General features: G+C 46.2%; 1 protein-coding gene across 1 annotated transcript; it reads left to right on the top strand.

The window, feature by feature from the left end:
- The first annotated feature begins 7,020 nt into the window (after positions 1-7,020).
- On the top strand, positions 7,021-14,819 carry RPLP0 (ribosomal protein lateral stalk subunit P0). Its single transcript, XM_060785409.2, has 8 exons — positions 7,021-7,107; positions 7,204-7,310; positions 9,950-10,125; positions 12,029-12,116; positions 12,821-12,967; positions 13,214-13,399; positions 13,711-13,851; positions 14,581-14,819. The coding sequence occupies exons 2-8, from the start codon at positions 7,257-7,259 to the stop codon at positions 14,734-14,736; spliced, it is 948 nt and encodes a 315-aa protein (XP_060641392.1). The 5' UTR covers positions 7,021-7,107; positions 7,204-7,256; the 3' UTR covers positions 14,737-14,819.
- Positions 14,820-17,631: the final 2,812 nt, after the last annotated feature.

Here is a 17,631-nt window from a genome sequence, read left to right as displayed (position 1 = left end):
GGTTCCATCTTGTCCCCCTTGCTGTTTAACATCTACATGAAGCCGCTGGGTGAGATCATCCGGAGTTTCGGGGTGCGGTGTCACCTGTACGCAGATGAGGTCCAACTCTGTCACTCCTTCCCACCTGCTACTAAGGAGGCCGTCGAAGTCCTGAACCGGTGCCTGGCCGCTGTAATGGTCTGGATGAGGGCGAACAAACTGAAACTAAATCCAGACAAGACAGAGGTACTCCTGGTCAGTCGCAAGGCCGAACAGGGTATAGGGTTACAGCCTGTGCTGGACGGGGTCGCACTCCCCTTGAAGGCGCAGGTTCGCAGCTTGGGTGTGACCCTGGACTCATCGCTGAGCCTGGAGCCCCAGGTTTCAGCGGTGACCAGGGGAGCATTTGCACAGCTTAGGCTCGTGCGCCAGCTGCGCCCGTATCTTGGGAAGTCTGACTTGGCCACGGTGGTACATGCTTTGGTCACATCCCGTCTCGACTACTGCAACGCTCTCTACGTGGGGCTGCCCTTGAAGACGGCCCGGAAGCTGCAGCTAGTCCAACGCGCGGCAGCCATGTTGTTAACGGGAGCAGGACGCAGAGAGCATACAACGCCCCTGCTGTCCCAGCTCCACTGGCTGCCGATTCGCTACCGGGCCCAATTTAAGGTGCTGGTGTTATCCTACAAAGCCCTAAACGGTTCCGGCCCAAAATACCTTGCAGACCGCATCTCGGCCTACGAGCCCACGAGGGCCTTGAGATCATCCGGGGAGGCCCTTCTCTCGGTCCCGCCGGCCTCACAAGCACGTCTGGCGGGGACGAGGGAGCGGGCCTTCTCGGTGGTGGCCCCCCGGCTGTGGAACACCCTCCCTGCTGAAGTTAGACAGGCGCCCTCCTTGATGGCCTTTCGTAGGGGCCTGAAAACATGGCTCTTCGAGCAGGCCTTCAATTGAGTGTATCTTGGAATGACACTGGAATGAACTAGGATTATGAATTTCGGCTATGACCCCAGGACTTGACGAAGCGGATTTTTAGTATAGGTATGTGTTATGTTGTAACCTTCTGGTTTGTATTGTCGTGATTTACTGTACACTGTCTTTCTTTGTTGTTGTTCACCGCCCCGAGTCGCCCTCGGGCTGAGAGGGGCGGTCAATAAATGCAAGAAATAAATAAATAAATAAATAAATAATAAAACCAGCGGACAAATGTCAGTGTGCTGGAAGAAGCAAAGACCACCAGCACTGAAGCAATGGTCCTCCGCCATCAACTCCGCTGGACTGGCCACTTTGTCAATGCCCGACCACCGTCTCCCAAAGAAGTTGCTCTACTCCAAACTCAAGAACAGAAAACAGAGTGTTGGTGGACAGGAAAAGAGATTTAAAGATGGGCTCAAAGCCAGCCTTAAAAGCTCTGGTATAAACACTGAGAACTGGGAAGCCCTGGGCCTTGAGCACTCCAGCGGGAGATCAGCTGTGACCAGCAGTGCTGCAGAAGCTGAAGAGGCACAAATGGAGGGTGAAAGAAACGTGCCAAGAGGAAGGCGCATCAAGCCAACCCTGACCGGGACTGCCTTGCTTCTGGAAACCAATGCGGGAGAAGATGCAGATGAAGAATAGGGTCCACAGTCATCTACGGACCCACTGCCAGTACACTGATCTAATAATAATAATAATAATAATTATTATTATTATTATTATAGCGCAGTGGGTTAAACCCCTGTGCCAGTAGGACTGAAGACCGACAGGTCACAGGTTTGAATCTGGGGAGAGGCGAATGAGCTCCCTCTATCAGCTCCAGCTCCTCATGCGGGGACATGAGAGAAGCCTCCCACAAGGATGATAAAAACATCAAAATCATCTGGGTGTCCCCTGGGCAACGTCCTTGCAGACGGCCAATTCTCTCACACCAGAAGCGACTTGCAGTTTCTCAAGTCACTCCTGACACGACAAAAAAAAAGCACACACAAAAAACTTTATTTATACCCCGCTACCATCTCCCCAAAGGACTCGGTGCGGCTTACATGAGGCCGAGCCCACAATACATCAATCCAAGTAATAACAATCACAACACAAAGTAAATAAAATAAGCCTCATACACAAATAGCATAAACATAACAAAACACAATGCACATTTAAAAAAAACTATGGCTGGGCCAAATGTAATTGAAGTTTAAAAAATAATGCTGGGCATGAACATTATAGAGGAGACGGGGCATTGGTAGAAATGTACAGGCAGTCTTAAATCAGTATAAAGTGCTTTTAGAGGACATAATGCTGAGGGTTCATTATTTTGGGAAGGCACACTGGAACAACCATGTTTTCAAGCTCCTCCTAAAGACTGCCAGAGGCTTGCCTGATGTCCTTGGGGAGCGAGTTCCAGAGTCGAGGGGCCACCACCGAGAAGGCCCCCTCTCTTGTCCCCACCAATCATGCTAGCGATGCAGGTGGGAGCGCGAGTAGGGCCTCTCCAGATGATCGAAGAGATCGTGTGGGTTCGTGCACAGAAATGCGAGCCGTTATGATCTTGGAAGACAATCCTACTCGGACAACGAGGGATTGCCTATCGGGTCCCCAAACTTTTTAAACAGAGGGCCAGGTCACAGTCCCTCAAACTGTTGGAGAGATGGGTTATAATTTGAAAAAAACAAAAAACCATGAATGAATTCGTATGCACACTGCACATATCTTATTTGTAGTGCAAACAACACTTAATACAATAATTAAAATGAACAACAATTTAACAAATATACACTTAATAGGTTTAATATAAACTTAATATTTATTTATTTATCGTGTCATCTGCAACCAGAACATTGTATTACATTTCTAACAGAACAAAACAAACAAACAGATTAAAAAAACAACACAAATTTTGCAAACTTGGTAGCTGATTAAATGTCCTTTGACCAGTATCTGGCCACTTGGAGTGCCTCTGGTGTTGCCGCAAGGAGGTCCTCCATCGTGCATGTGGCAGGGCTCAGGTTGCATTGCAGCAGGTGGTCAGTGGTTTGTTCTTCTCCGCACTCGCATGTCGTGGATTCAACTTTGTAGCCCCATTGCTTAAGACTGGCTCTGCATCTCGTGGTGCCAGAGTACAGTCTGTTCAATGCCTTCCAAGTCGCCCAGTCTTTTGTGTGCCCAGGGGGGAGTCTCTCATCTGGTATCACCCACGGATTGAGTTGCTGGGTTTGAGCCTGCCACTTTTGAACTCTCACTTGCTGAGGTGTTCCAGCGAGTGTCTCTGTAGATCTAAGAAAACTATTTCTTGATTTAAGTCGTTGGCGTGCTGGCTGATACCCAAACAAGGGATGAGTTGGAGATGTCTCTGCCTTGGTCCTTTCACTATTGGCTGCAACTTCCCGGCGGATGTCAGGTAGTGCAATACCGGCTAAGCAGTGTAATTTCTCCAGTGGTGTAGGGCGCAGACACTCTGTGATAATGCAGCATGTCACATTAAGAGCCACATCCACTGTTTTAGCGTGGTGAGATGTGTTCCACACTGGGCATGCGTACTCAGCAGCAGAGTAGCATAGCGCAAGGGCAGATGTCTTCACTGTATCTGGTTGTGATCCCCAGGTTGTGCCAGTAAGCTTTCGTATGATATTGTTTCTAGCACCCACTTTTTGTTTGATGTTCAGGCAGTGCTTCTTGTAGGTCAGAGAACGGTCCAGAGTGACTCCCAGGTATTTGGGTGCGCTGCAATGCTCCAGTGGGATTCCTTCCCAAGTCACCCTCAGAGCTCGGGATGCTTGTCTGTTCTTGAGGTGAAAGGCACATGTCTGTGTTTTAGATGGATTAGGGATCAGCTGGTTTTCCCTGTAATAGGCAGTTAGAGTACCTAGAGCAGTGGTTCTCAACCTTGCTAATGCCGTGACCCCTTAATGCAGTTCCATATGTTGTGGTGACCCCCAACCATAATATTGTTTTTGTTGCTACTTGATACCTGTCATTTTGCTACTTTATAAATTGTAATGTAAATATCCGATATGCAGGATGTATTTTCATTCGCTGGACTAAATTGAGCAGAAAAACCAATTATGCCCATATCTGAATGCTAGTGGGGTTGGGGGAGGATTGATCTTGTAATTTGGGAATTGTGCTTGCTGGGATCTATAGTTCACCTATAATCAAAGAGCATTCTGAACTCCACCAATGATGGAATTGAACAGAACTTGGCACACTGAACTCTCATGACCATTAGAAACACTGGAAGGGTTTTGTGGGCATTGACCTTGAGATTGGGAGTTGTAGTTCACCTATATCCAGAGGAGTGCTGTGGATTCATGCAATGATGGATCTGGAGCAAACTTATTTATTTATTTATTTATTTACCTTACTTATATACCGCTGTTCTCAGCCCGAAGGCGACTCACAGCGGTTCACAACAAATACGAACAGCAAAAATTCAGTGCTACAGTATAGAAACAGTTAACAACCTAACACATTACACAATTAATAAACAGTTACTACAATACCCATTCACTGTCGTCTCGTCATCAAAAACATGTTCCAGATTCGTCATCCATTGTTCCATTTCAGTGTTCATTAACCAATCATTGCACTAATTATTCGAACGCCTGCTCAAACAGCCAGGTCTTCACTTTTTTGCGGAATACCATTAGAGATGGTGCTAGTCTAATGTCCGTAGGAAGGGCGTTCCACAGCCGAGGAGCCACCACCGAGAAGGCCCTATCTCTCGTCCCCGCCAGCCGAGCTTGAGAAGCAGGCGGGATCGAGAGCAGGGTCTCCCCGGAAGATCTCAAAGTCCTGGTGGGTTCATAGGCAGAGATGCGGTCGGATAGGTAGCTTGGGCCGGAACCGTTTAGGGCTTTAAAGGCCAACGCCAGCACTTTGAATTGAGCCCGATAGCAGATCGGTAGCCAGTGGAGTTGGCGCAACAGGGGGGTTGTATGCTCCCTGCGCTCCGCTCCTGTTAAAATCATGGCTGCCGAGCGTTGGACTAGTTGGAGCTTCCGAGCTGTCTTCAAAGGCAACCCCACGTAGAGAGCGTTGCAGTAGTCTAAACGGGATGTAACCAGAGCGTGGACTACCGTGGCCAAGTCAGACTTCCCGAGGTACGGGCGCAGCTGGCGCACAAGCTTTAGCTGTGCAAATGCTCCCCTGGTCACCGCCGAAACCTGGGGTTCTAGGCTCAGCGAAGAGTCCAGGGTCACACCCAAGCTGCGAACCTGCGTCTTCAGGGGGAGTGCGGCCCCATCCAACACAGGCTGTAACCCTATGCCCTGTTCGGCCTTGCGACTGACCAGGAGTACCTCTGTCTTGTCTGGATTCAATTTCAATTTTTTCGCCCTCATCCAGACCGTCACAGCGGCCAAGCACCGGTTCAGGACCTGGACAGCCTCCTTAGTAGCAGGTGGAAAGGAGTGACAGAGTTGGACATCATCCGCGTACAGATGACACCGTACCCCGAAACTCCGGATGATCTCCCCCAGCGGCTTCATGTAGATGTTAAACAACATGGGAGACAATATTGAGCCCTGAGGAACCCCACAAGACAATGGTTGTGGGGTTGAACAGGTGTCCCCCAACAACACCTTCTGAGATCGACCCTCTAGGAATGACCGGAGCCACTGCAAAACAGTACCTCCAAGACCCATCCCCGCGAGGCGTCCCAGAAGGATACCGTGGTCGACGGTATCGAAGGCCGCTGAGAGGTCCAGCAGCACCAACAGGGACACACTCCCCCTGTCGAGCTCCCGACACAGATCATCCACTAAGGCAACCAAGGCTGTCTCGGTACCATGTCCCGGCCTAAAGCCAGACTGTGCCGGGTCTAGATAATCCGTATTACCAAGAATATCTGGAGTTGTGAGGCCACCACACGTTCCAAGACTTTGCCCAAGAAGGGGAGATTGGAAACTGGCCGATAGTTGTCGAATTTAGTGGGGTCCAGTGATGGTTTCTTCAACAGCGGTTTTATTATAGCTTGTTTTAAGCTCGCTGGAATCTTGCCTTCCCGAAGGGAAGCATTAACCACCACCTTAACCCACTGAGCCAATCCCCCTCTGGCCTCCTTTAGAAGCCAGGATGGGCAGGGGTCCAGGATGCATGTGGTTGGCCTCATTCCTCCAAGTATCTTGTCCACATCCTCAGGTTTCACCAATTGAAATGAATCCATCAAAACTGGACAAGCAGGTGCTCGTGTTACATCCTCAGAGACTGCCATTAACATGGTATCCAAACCAGAACGGATCAAAGTGACTTTGTCTGCAAAGAACTGAGCAAAAGCTTCACAGCGAGAAGTCGAATCGTCAGGGCTCCCACCTTGAGCGGTGGGATTTAAAAGGCCTCTGACAATTCGGAACAGCTCAGCTGGACGGTTCTTTGCAGACGCAATAGTGGCCGCAAAGAAGGCCTTCTTTGCGGCTTTTATTGCCGCGGTATATGCCCTTAAAAAGGACACAAATTTGTCCTTGGCATGAATACTCAATATGCCCAAATGTGAACACTGGTGGAGTCTGGGGAAAATAGACCTTGACATTTGGGAGTTGTAGTTATTGGGATTTATAGTTCACCTACAATCAAAGAGCATTCTGAACTCGACCAACAATAGAATTGGGTCAAACTTCCCACACAGAATCCCAATGACCATCAGAAAATACTGTTTTCTGATGGTCTTTGGCGAACCCTTTGACACCCCCTCACGACCCCCTCAGGGGTCCCAACCCCCAGGTTGAGAAACACTGACTTAGAGCTTCGGAGAGCTTCTGTTCAACCATCTCAAAGCTCCCTGCTTGAGCGGTAATGGCACGATCATCAGCATAGATGAAACTTAATAGGTTGAATAGGTTGTCCCTGAGCGAGGGCCGGATAAATGACCTTGGAGGGCCGCATCTTAGTCTGAGGACCCCTGGCCTAAGTAAGTAAGGAAGGGTTTCCAGAATCCCGCCTCCCTTTTGGACGAAAAACTCCCAGAACCCTTCAGCAGTGAGTGTGTTTGTTGGACGGACGGCTGGCTGAGCCAATGAGTGCTGTAGACCCCGCCTCCTCCGTCGTCGCCACTCATTGGCCGACGAGGCGCGGCGCTGATTGGTCGGTGTAGCGTGTGGTATAAAAGGCGAGGGCGTCGGCGCCGTTCTCCCTTTTGTTCCACGGAGGCCTCGTAAGGTGAGTGGCGCTGGAGGCCTCTAGGCCTCAATTGGGCCTTGCGGGCCAGGCCGGATTGGAGCCTTGCCTGACTTCCCCTCCGCTTTCCTTTTGCAGGAGACACCGCAGTCTTTAAACCGCCGCCGTTGTGCGATCCTTGGGTCACCGCGATGCCCAGGGAAGACCGAGCCACGTGGAAATCCAACTATTTCCTCAAGATCATCGTGAGTCCCGGGCCTGGGCAGGGTTTTTCCACAACGAGGGGTCCTCTGCGCATGTGCAAAGTGTTTTGGGCTGCCTAGCTTACTACCAATATGAATATCTGCTCACTGAGGCCTTGTACCATTTTTCCACAGTTGTGTCTTGCTACGTTTTGCTATTAGATTATTTAAGATTTGCAAATTGCATTTGTTTTTGGATCTATATCAGGCCTGGGCAAACTTCGACCCTCCAGGTGTTTTGGACTGTAACTCCCACAATTCCTAACAGCCGGTAGGCTGTTAGGAATTGTGGGAGTTGCAGTCCAAAACACCTGGAGGGTCGAAGTTTGCCTAGGCCTGATCTATATAGATTACCTATTCTCTTGGGTAATACATAAAATAGCCAAAAGCAGTAATAACCAAAAACAGTCCCAAAAAAGCAAGATTTTAATACTGGATTGCCTCTAAAAGTTACCTGTAGCAACTACAACGTGCAACAGAACTAAATCAAAAGCAAACATTTAAACCAATGACGTCTCTCCATTGATACACCAATTATGCTAAACCTACAAACATATAAATATAGGCAGAACTCAAACCTGCTTAATTTTAAACTCTTTATATTTGCCACTTATTTGTATTTCTCCCATGTGATCGTAATATTTTATTGTAGAAATTTATTTTCCTTAAAGAAACTGTAAACAGAAGTAGAATGATTCCAATCTCAATAACAATCCCAAGAGGTTGAATAGAACAAACCGATAATGATACTCCTCTTGAATAAATGAATTGTTTATGTTACCAGCCATAAGCCATGACTTCAAATAATATACAACCGTGAAAAGTACAATATACACTTTCCAATATAAACGTTAAAACTTAATCTATAAACCAGCCCTGTCAAATTACAGTAGCAGTGACCATCCCCAAAGGCATGATAACAATAACAATATCTGATTGCTATCATCCCAAACTATTTCCATTTCTAGCCTCCGCTGTGGACTTTACAAGTTTAGCTTTGAGTTTTTGGACTGCAATTGCAAATGTGGTAACCTTTAATGTTATATTTTTGTAATAATCTGCTAACATGTCACTGTTGCCATGCTGCCCTTCCTTCCAAAAGGGCTAATAATATTATTTCTAGGATCATTATACAAAGGGCAATGTAACCGATAATGGATTAAATCTTCTCTTTCAAAATTGTTGAGCATGAGGGTGTTTTGGCTAAGATCAAGTGTAGTGTGTGGTAATGCCATTTAAAATTCTAGCTCAGTTTGATATGTACTTTTTTCTTAACCTTATAATTTCTGTACTTATCTACTACTTGATAGTAATATGTATATATATATATATTTATTTAGTGTTTCTGAGAGCATGTACAGAGTACCTCTTTTTCTCAAACATTAACGGGTGCAGCATCTTCATTACTTTTTCTAATGGGTTCATTACTACAGTTGCCCTGCTTTCATTTCAGGATGGATATGATAATTGTTTATTTATTAGATTTATGTATCCGTTTTCTCCCTCTAAGGCAGTGTTTCTCAACCTGGTAGTCGGGACTCCTGGGGGAGGGTTGCGAGGGGGGTTTCAGAGGGGTTGCCAAAGACCATCTAAAACACATATTTCTGAACCCTTGGCAGAGAAGGCTGAAAATCATCTGCCACATCCTTCTCTTCCTTTTTGGTGTTGGTGAACTACAACTCCCAGAACAGCCCTCCGACCCCACCAGTATTCAGTGTTGGCCATATAAGGTAGTTGGCCAAGTTTGGTGCAGATCAATTGTGGGCTGGGTTCAGAGTGCTCTTTAATTGTAGGTGTACTGTAAATCCCATCAAGTACAACTCCCAAATATCAAGGTCTATTTTCTCCCAAGTACACCAGTGTTCACATTTGTGCATATTGAGTATTCGTGCCAAGTTTGGTCCAGAGCCTTCATTGTTGGAGGCCATAGTGCTTTCTGGATGGAGGTGAACTACAACTCCAAAACTCTAGGTCAATGCCCACCAAACCCTACCAGTATTTTCTGTTGGTCATGGGAGTTCTGTGTGCCAAGTTTGTTTCAATTCCATCATTAGTGGAGTTCAGAATGCTCTTTGATTGCGGGTGAACTCTAAATCCCAGCAACTACAACTCCAAACTACAAAACCAGTCCCCCTCAGACCCCACCAGCATTCAAATTTGGCTGTAGTATTTGTGTCAAATTTGGTCCAGTGAATGAAAATACATCCTGCATCTTATTTATTACGATTCATAACAGTAGAGCAAAATAACAGTTATGAGGTAGCAACAAAAGTAATATTATGGTTGGGGGTCACCACAACATGAGGAACTGTATTAAGGTTGAGAAACACTGCCCTAAGGCAAACTCAAAGCGGTTTCCAACATTATAAAGGCAAATTTCAATGCCGTACATACATGTGAAAACAAAAAGATAATATTGTTCATTCGTTCAGTCATTTCCGACTCTTCATGACCTCATGGACCAGCCTACGCCAGAGCTCCCTATCGGCTGTCTTAACGTATATCATATTAATACGAAGAGGAATGGAGTTGAGAGGTGCCCAGCTCCATTTGAAGGGTGATGGTGACATCGGCCATAGTTTGGTGGAAGGATTCTTATGGTGTAACCTCAATCTCATGCTCCTTCTCTTTCCCTTCTGCAGCAACTCTTGGATGATTATCCAAAATGCTTCATTGTGGGAGCAGACAACGTGGGATCCAAGCAGATGCAGCAGATCCGCATGTCCCTGCGTGGGAAGGCTGTGGTCCTCATGGGGAAGAACACCATGATGCGCAAGGCCATCCGGGGGCATCTGGAGAACAACCCTGCTCTGGAGAAGTGAGTCTGGAGCCTTAAAGTGGAGCTAGATTGGCCTCAAGGGCCCCTCCATCTTATCCATTTCCTTTTCAGTATCAGAACAGAGCAGTCATCTCTCCTGGTTGGAGGGAGAGGGAAGGAGACCTTCACTGGCCTACAGAAGCCAAATACATTTTCTACTAAGCTCCCCATACTTTCCATCTGCTGGGTGTTTTAGACTACAACTCCTGGCATCCCCACCCATCCTTGGATTGGCTGCACAGCAGTGATCTATTTCAGCCAGTTCCCAGCATATTTGATGTCTTGTATGTCTCTCTCCCTAACAGCACCTGAAGTGGCTTACAACATAATACAATACAAATCAAAAGCACATTTAACATAAAATACAAGACAAAAATAAGCCATCAATATGTTTTAATGCGTTTTAACTTTGATTTACTGTTTTAAGCTGTTGCTATTTGTGTTTATATTTGTATTATATTGAGGCTTCGAATTGTGGCCGGTTTGTAAGCCGCCCTGAGTTCCCCCTCGGGGGTTGAAAAGGGCGGGATAGAAATATTGGAAATAAAAAAATAAAATAATGAATGTCTCGTCATCAAATCTCAATCGGTTCAACCTAGTTTGTGACAGCTACTGAAAGGAAGTTTCTGGAGTATAAAAACTACTTTCAAAGCAAATAGCGGACAATTTATCAGGTAATAACACTTTCAAACCAGGAACAGATTTTTTTAAATGGTAGTTCTATGCACATAATAAAAGTATAAATATGTATGTGTGTATGTGGTTGGGATGTCCACTTACATAGACAAGGACCTGCCTCCAGAAACAGCTCAGGAGACACCAAAGGCAATCCCTCCAATGACATTGCAGTTTATAGTGAGCGTCACGAAAATGTACATGAGCCTTCCAATGTCCTCCACAAACACCATTCTGCCCACCACCCAAGCAAATGCTTTCATATGGGGAGATGTGTGTTTCCTCCACCACAGACATCCCAGTGTTCCTTGCCCTCCATTGGTGGAATTTGCATAACTCCGCCCATTGCCTCTCCTTTAACCCTTTCCTATGGCACACAGCAATCAGAGGAATTGATCAGCAACTGAACATAGTAGAGAGGTTTTGGGAGAATTCATCATGATTTATAGTGGTTGTAGATACTGGGATGTATAGTTCACCTGCAATCTAAGAGCACTCTGAACTCCACCAACGACAGGCCTGGAACTAACTTGGCACACTATGCAACCTTATGCATTTTACACAATTAAAAATTGACCTTTTTCAAATAAATGGCAACGCTGAGTACCCAAGCTAGTAGTGTAATGAACCCAAATATGCTATTTGCAACTAGGGTACACTCCTTGAATAAGAATTTTAAAAATTTACACCTGATGTAAATTCTTTTGATTCAGTGGGCATGCTGTCGTTGAGATTAACTGCTCTTTTTAGACTGAAATGGTCATCATGTAGCCTGCAAATGTTGCTGAGCTGCGATTCACAGAAATCTTAGCCAGCAAAGAACAGTGGTGAGATTCTTGGGAAGATATTGATTATTGCCTGGGATAATAATAAACTTTATTTGTATCTTGCCCTATCTCCCTGAGGGAACTTGGGAGCAGCTCACAACAATATAATTATGCAAAGCATCTTGACAACAACACACATAAATATATCCAGTTTAAATTAAATCAGCAGATAATAACGAGGTAAACAACATAAAAATAAAGCAGCATTTAAAATTACATGTATGTGCATACTTGGGATGTACATGATTTGTACTCGAAACTCCAAACCTATTCTAACTGGCTGTTGTAGAAATTGAGAGAAGTTATGTGAAGCATGTCTTCTACAGCAAGAATTTAGCATTGTAATTCATTTTGGAGTTTTTAAAGATGATGATGATGAATGCAATTTATTTTGTTTCTAGGCTTTTGCCTCATATCCGTGGCAATGTGGGCTTTGTGTTCACCAAGGAGGATCTGACCGAAATTAGAGACATGCTGTTGGCTAACAAAGTAAGTAGCAGCCCCAGTTACAAGGGCATTGATTAACTATGGCATGTTTTATATACCTGGTATACATTGCACTTCACAGACTAGCTGTGCAACCCTGGAACATGTCCCAGCAAAGGGTTATCTGAGCATGTACAAACATCTTGTACATGTAGTGGATCTGTTTGGATTCTGGGCCTGTCTTGGTAGAAGGCTTGTTTCTGGGGATATTTTTAAAAATTATAATTGTATTGTCAAAGACTTTCATGGCTGGAATCACTGGGTTGTAAGTTTTTTTGGGCTGTATGGCCATGTTCCAGACCTCACAACCTCTGAGGATGCCTGCCATAGATGGTGAAACGTCAGCAGAGAATGCTTCTGGAACATGGCCATACAGCCCCAAAAAACTTACAACAACCCAAAATTATAATTTCTCATGGTAGACCCTCTTCTTAACTTCTAAGCATGTTCAGTTTTCCCACTTAGTACAGAACATATATTGTTCTTCCATTAGGCCTTTATCTAATTGATGTGTCAATAATCAGAGGTGATTAAGATTCTCACTAGTAGTGGCTTGAGATTTCATTATGTCTCAGGGGACTGCAGTTCAAGAACTGGAGGAAAGATGATGGGATCTGTCACAGTGCAACAAGATGAATGGAAATACTCAAATCTCCTTGTGGAGAGAAAAGTGGGGTGTAAATAAACTATGTTTTTTCTCTTTTCAGGTGCCAGCTGCTGCTCGTGCCGGTGCCATTGCCCCCTGTGATGTGACTGTGCCAGCCCAAAACACTGGCCTGGGCCCTGAGAAGACCTCCTTTTTCCAAGCTTTGGGCATTACCACAAAGATCTCCAGAGGCACCATTGAAATCCTGGTGAGTGAATGGTTCAGACAGACCTGGGCAGCCTTTTGCCACATTTCTGCCAAGTGTGCGAAGCTCATTGGCTGAGCATTGTTTGGATCTTTATGTTGTCAAAACCTTTTAAGACACTGCTGTAAATAATGAAGTATTGAAGAGATGCTGACTTTCAGTGAAGTTGAAGATGCCTATAACTTGCTTTGTTCTCTTTTTGCGATTGTGATTTAATGGGCTGTCTCCTCTGTTTTGTTCTTTTTCCAGAGTGATGTGCAGTTGATCAAGACCGGAGACAAAGTGGGTGCCAGCGAAGCCACCTTGCTGAACATGCTGAACATCTCCCCCTTCTCCTTTGGGCTCATCATCCAGCAGGTGTTTGATAACGGCAGCATTTATAATCCTGAAGTTCTGGACATCACCGAGGAGACCCTGCGAGGACGTTTCCTGGAGGTAAGTACATTCGGCGTCTGTTCTGAAGGCTACGCTAGCAGAACAATGCAGGGAAGGGTATAGCTTCTGAATCTCAACCTGTACTGTGAGCTCGAGAAGTAGCCTTGGAAAAGGGAGACTGTCTCCAGGAGTCATTTAACTAAGCATATTTGGGAAAAGACAAGTACTTGGCTCAGCATATTCATCTGGAAAAGCTTTCCCCATCTGTTCCATATTGAACTATGAAGGAAATGAGCTGGAGCATTTCACAATGCCATTTGTCTGAAGACTTGTGAATAGGAGCTGGAGCTTGTGTGTTCTGCTTTCTGCAGGGTGTCCGCAACGTTGCCAGCGTCTGCTTGCAAATCGGCTACCCAACCGTTGCCTCTGTGCCCCACTCCATCATCAATGGGTACAAACGGGTCCTGGCTGTGGCTGTGGAAACGGACTACTCTTTCCCATTGGCTGAAAAGGTAAGTGACACGCGAATGGGTGTCAGCTGGGAAGGAATGGTTCAAACTGGCAAAGGCACAAAGGAGACCTGTTGGAAGTGGACAAGCTTGGGGCTCTTTAGAGCAGAGGACATAAGGTGATTTTGCCACCTATGAATGGTCAAGCCACACTTTTGCAACAACAAAGGGCTCGAAGTTTGACAGGCCTCTTTAGAAAAGTAAGCAGAATGGCTGCCATGTCTTGTAGCTTTCCTGGGTCCCTGGCATATGGAGGCACTTCTCTGGTTATGCCCCCTTTCAAATCCTTGGCACCTGTTATTTATTAGGGTAGGCCAGGTGAATTCTGCGGTGCAGTTCTATCATAACAGCTCTGGGAATTGGAGAGCACTGGGTTTGGGAGTCTCTTGAACACTATTGTGTCCTCTTTTGTCAAAAATGCAGGTTCTGTACAGTTTATTTGTCCATAAAGGGGTGTGAAGGTGGCCCAACAAGATGCTCTCTAGTCTCAAGTTCCTTACAACCTTAAAAGGGCATGATACCAAAGGAAATGGGGTGAGAAAGGGAAAGTGAAATAACTCTGATGTCCTTCATGTCACGAAAGCATTCATCCTGATGGAACTTGATGTCTGAAAAGAGGGTGTTGGCTCTCCAACTTTCTGGAATGGTTTGGTGGGTTTTTAGGCAGTTTGTGCAGGCCAGGAAAATCCTGGGTTTTGCCTGTTTGCCATCCCTCTCTTGTTCTGTTTCCAGGTGAAGGCCTTCTTGGCTGACCCATCAGCTTTTGTGGCTGCTGCCCCGGTCGCAGTGGAGACAGCTGCCCCGGCTGCAGCAGCCCCAGCCAAGGTGGAAGCCAAGGAAGAATCGGAAGAGTCGGACGAAGATATGGGATTTGGTCTCTTTGACTAACGGCTGGTGGTTGTTGTTTTTTGTCATCTTCCAGTTGGAATAAGAAAGGAAAGGAACAAAATAAAGTACTACTTTTACCTGTCCTTGCTGTGTGGTTGTCTGTCACTTTACCATTTGTTTGGGTGGGCTTAGGGGCTATAGAATGCAGTGACAAGCCTTGACACTTACCTTTTGTGTACAGACTTTGTGTACAACATGTTTGTGTTGTAGTTGAAGAAATGGAATGAGATGGGATGGTCATTGATGATTGTAGACATCTTTGGCTGCCTTCCCCATTTTATTTCTGGAGGAAAAGAAATGATCAGTGACAATTGTATTCTTCCACCAGGCACATTAGATGCCTTTCCTCCTTTATATCAGTGGCAATTCCCAGTTCTTCCCATTCAGTTGGTTCCATGTGGCTGCAAGTATGTGCCGAGGAGTGCACAGTTTTTTTTTGGCAACATTTCCCTTATTTTTTCATCACTTTGGAGTGTGGTGGAAACTCCTTCTTTGGAAGCTTTTAATCAGGTGCTGCGTTCTTCAGGGGAGGCCCGCTTGGGGGGGGGGGGGAGACAAGAGAGACAGGGCCTTCTCAGTAATGCCCCCCTGTCCTGCCTCTGGAACTCTGGAAGGAGATTAGAAGGGCTCTTGGCTGCCCTCCTTAATGAGACATGCTGCATTGTCATAGGGTGTCTGTGCCCTACACCACTGGAGAAATTACACTGCTTAGCCGGTATTGCACCACTTAATATCTGCCGAGAAGAAGCAGCCAATAGTGAAAGAATCAAGGTAGTGACATTTCCGGCCCATCTGTTTAGATATCAGCCAGCATGCCAACACCTTAAATCAAGAAATAGTTTTCTAAGATCTTCAGAGACACTTGCAGGAATACATCAGCAAGCGAGAGTCCAAAAGTGGCAGGCTAAAAGCCAGAACCTCAACCCATGGCTAATACCAAATGAGAGACCGCATTCTGGCACCATGAGATGCAGAGCCAACCTTAAGAAATGGGGCCACAAAGTGGAGTCCACAACATGCGAGTGTGAAGAAGAGCAAACCACTGACCACCTATTACAATGCAACCTGAGTCCTGCCACATGCACAATGGGGGACCTTCTCATAGCAACAGCAGAAGCACTCCAAGTGGACAGCTACTGGTCAAAGGACATTTAGCATATTGCTAAGTTTTCAAACTTAGTCTTGCAGCTTCAAAGCCTGGCTGCTTCCTTCCTGGGGGTGGGGATCCTTTTTTGGGATTCAATAATTCATAGAATCATAGAGTTGGACGAAACCTCATGGGCCATCCAGTCCAGTCCAATCCCCTGCCAAGAAGCAGGAAAATTGCATTCAAAGCACCCCTGACATATGGTCATCAGCCTCTGTTTAAACGCTTCCAAAGAAGGAGCCTCCTCCACACTCCGAGGCAGAGTTCCACTGCTGAACAGCTCTCACAGTCAGGAAGTTCTTCGTAGTGTTCAGATGGAATCTTCTTTCTTGTAGTTTGAAGGCATTGTTCCATTATGTCCTAGTCTCCAGGGAAGCAGAAAACAAGTGTTCTCCCTTCTCCCTATGCCTTCCTCTAGAATCATAGAATCAGAGTTGGAAGAGACCTCATGGGCCATCCAGTCCAACCCCCTGCCAAGAAGCAGGAATATTGCATTCAAAGCACATATTTATGCATGGCCCTTATCATGTCTCCTCTCAGCCTTCTCTTCTTCAGGCTAAACATGCTCAGCTCTTGAAGCCGCTCCTCATAGGGCTTGTTCTCCAGATCCTTGATCATTTAAGTTGCCCTCCTCTTGGACACATTCCAGCTTGTCAACATCTCTCTTCAATTGTGGTGCCCAGAATTGGTCAGAGTGTGATTCCAGGTGTGGTTTAAGCAAGGTAGAATAGAGGGGTAGCATGACTTCCCTGGATCTAGACCAGTGGTTCTCAAACTTTGGGTCCCCAGATGTTTTGGCCTTCAACTCCCAGAAATCCTAACAGCTGGTAAACTGGCTGGGATTTCTGGGAGCTGTAGGCCAAAACACCTGGGGTCCCACAGGTTGAGAACCACTGATCTAGACACTAGACTCCTATCGATACAGGCCAAAATCCTATTGGGAAGTCTGACTTGGCCAAGGTAGTCCACACTCTGGTTACATCCCGCATAGATTACTGCAACACTCTCTACGTGGGGTTGCCTTTGAAGACTGCCCGGAAACTTCAAATGGTCCAGCGTGCAGCAGCCAGGTTGCTAACAGGAGCAGCACTCAGGGAGCACAAAACTCTGCTGCATCAGCTACACTGGCTGCCAGTTTGCTACCGGGCTCAATTCAAAGTGCTGGCTTTAGCCTATAAAGCCCTAAACGGTTCTGGCCCAGCCTACCTATCCGAACGCATCTCTTCCTATGAACCCTCCAGGAAGTTAAGAGGCCGTGCTCTTGATCCCGACTGCTTCGCAAGCGTGGCAAGAGATAGGGCCTTCTCTGTGGCGGCCCCTTGGCTGTGGAACTCCCTGTTTAGGGATATTAGATCAGCCCCTTCCTGACTTTTCGGAAGAGAGTAAAAACTTGGCTCTTCGAGCAAGCATTCGGAACCCTGGAATAAATAGTCAAGCTTGAGATGGAGAATGACCCAAGAACGGCCAAGACGATGAAACGGATGAGGATTGGAACGAGAGAATATAACTCTTTTCATAGAATCATAGAATCAAAGAGTTGGAAGAGACCTCATGGGCCATCCAGTCCAACCCCCTGCCAAGAAGCAGGAATATTGCATTCAAATCACCCCTGACAGATGGCCATCCAGCCTCTGTTTAAAAGCTTCCAAAGAAGGAGCCTCCACCACACTCCGGGGCAGAGAGTTCCACTGCTCTCACAGTCAGGAAGTTCTTCCTCATGTTCAGATGGAATCTCCTCTCTTGTAGTT

This window comes from Anolis sagrei, chromosome X, assembly GCF_037176765.1.
Source record: "Anolis sagrei isolate rAnoSag1 chromosome X, rAnoSag1.mat, whole genome shotgun sequence".
Classification (NCBI taxonomy): Eukaryota; Metazoa; Chordata; class Lepidosauria; order Squamata; family Dactyloidae; genus Anolis; species Anolis sagrei.
Note: the sequence above shows the minus strand (reverse complement) of the source record. Positions and strands in the feature narration are given on the sequence as shown.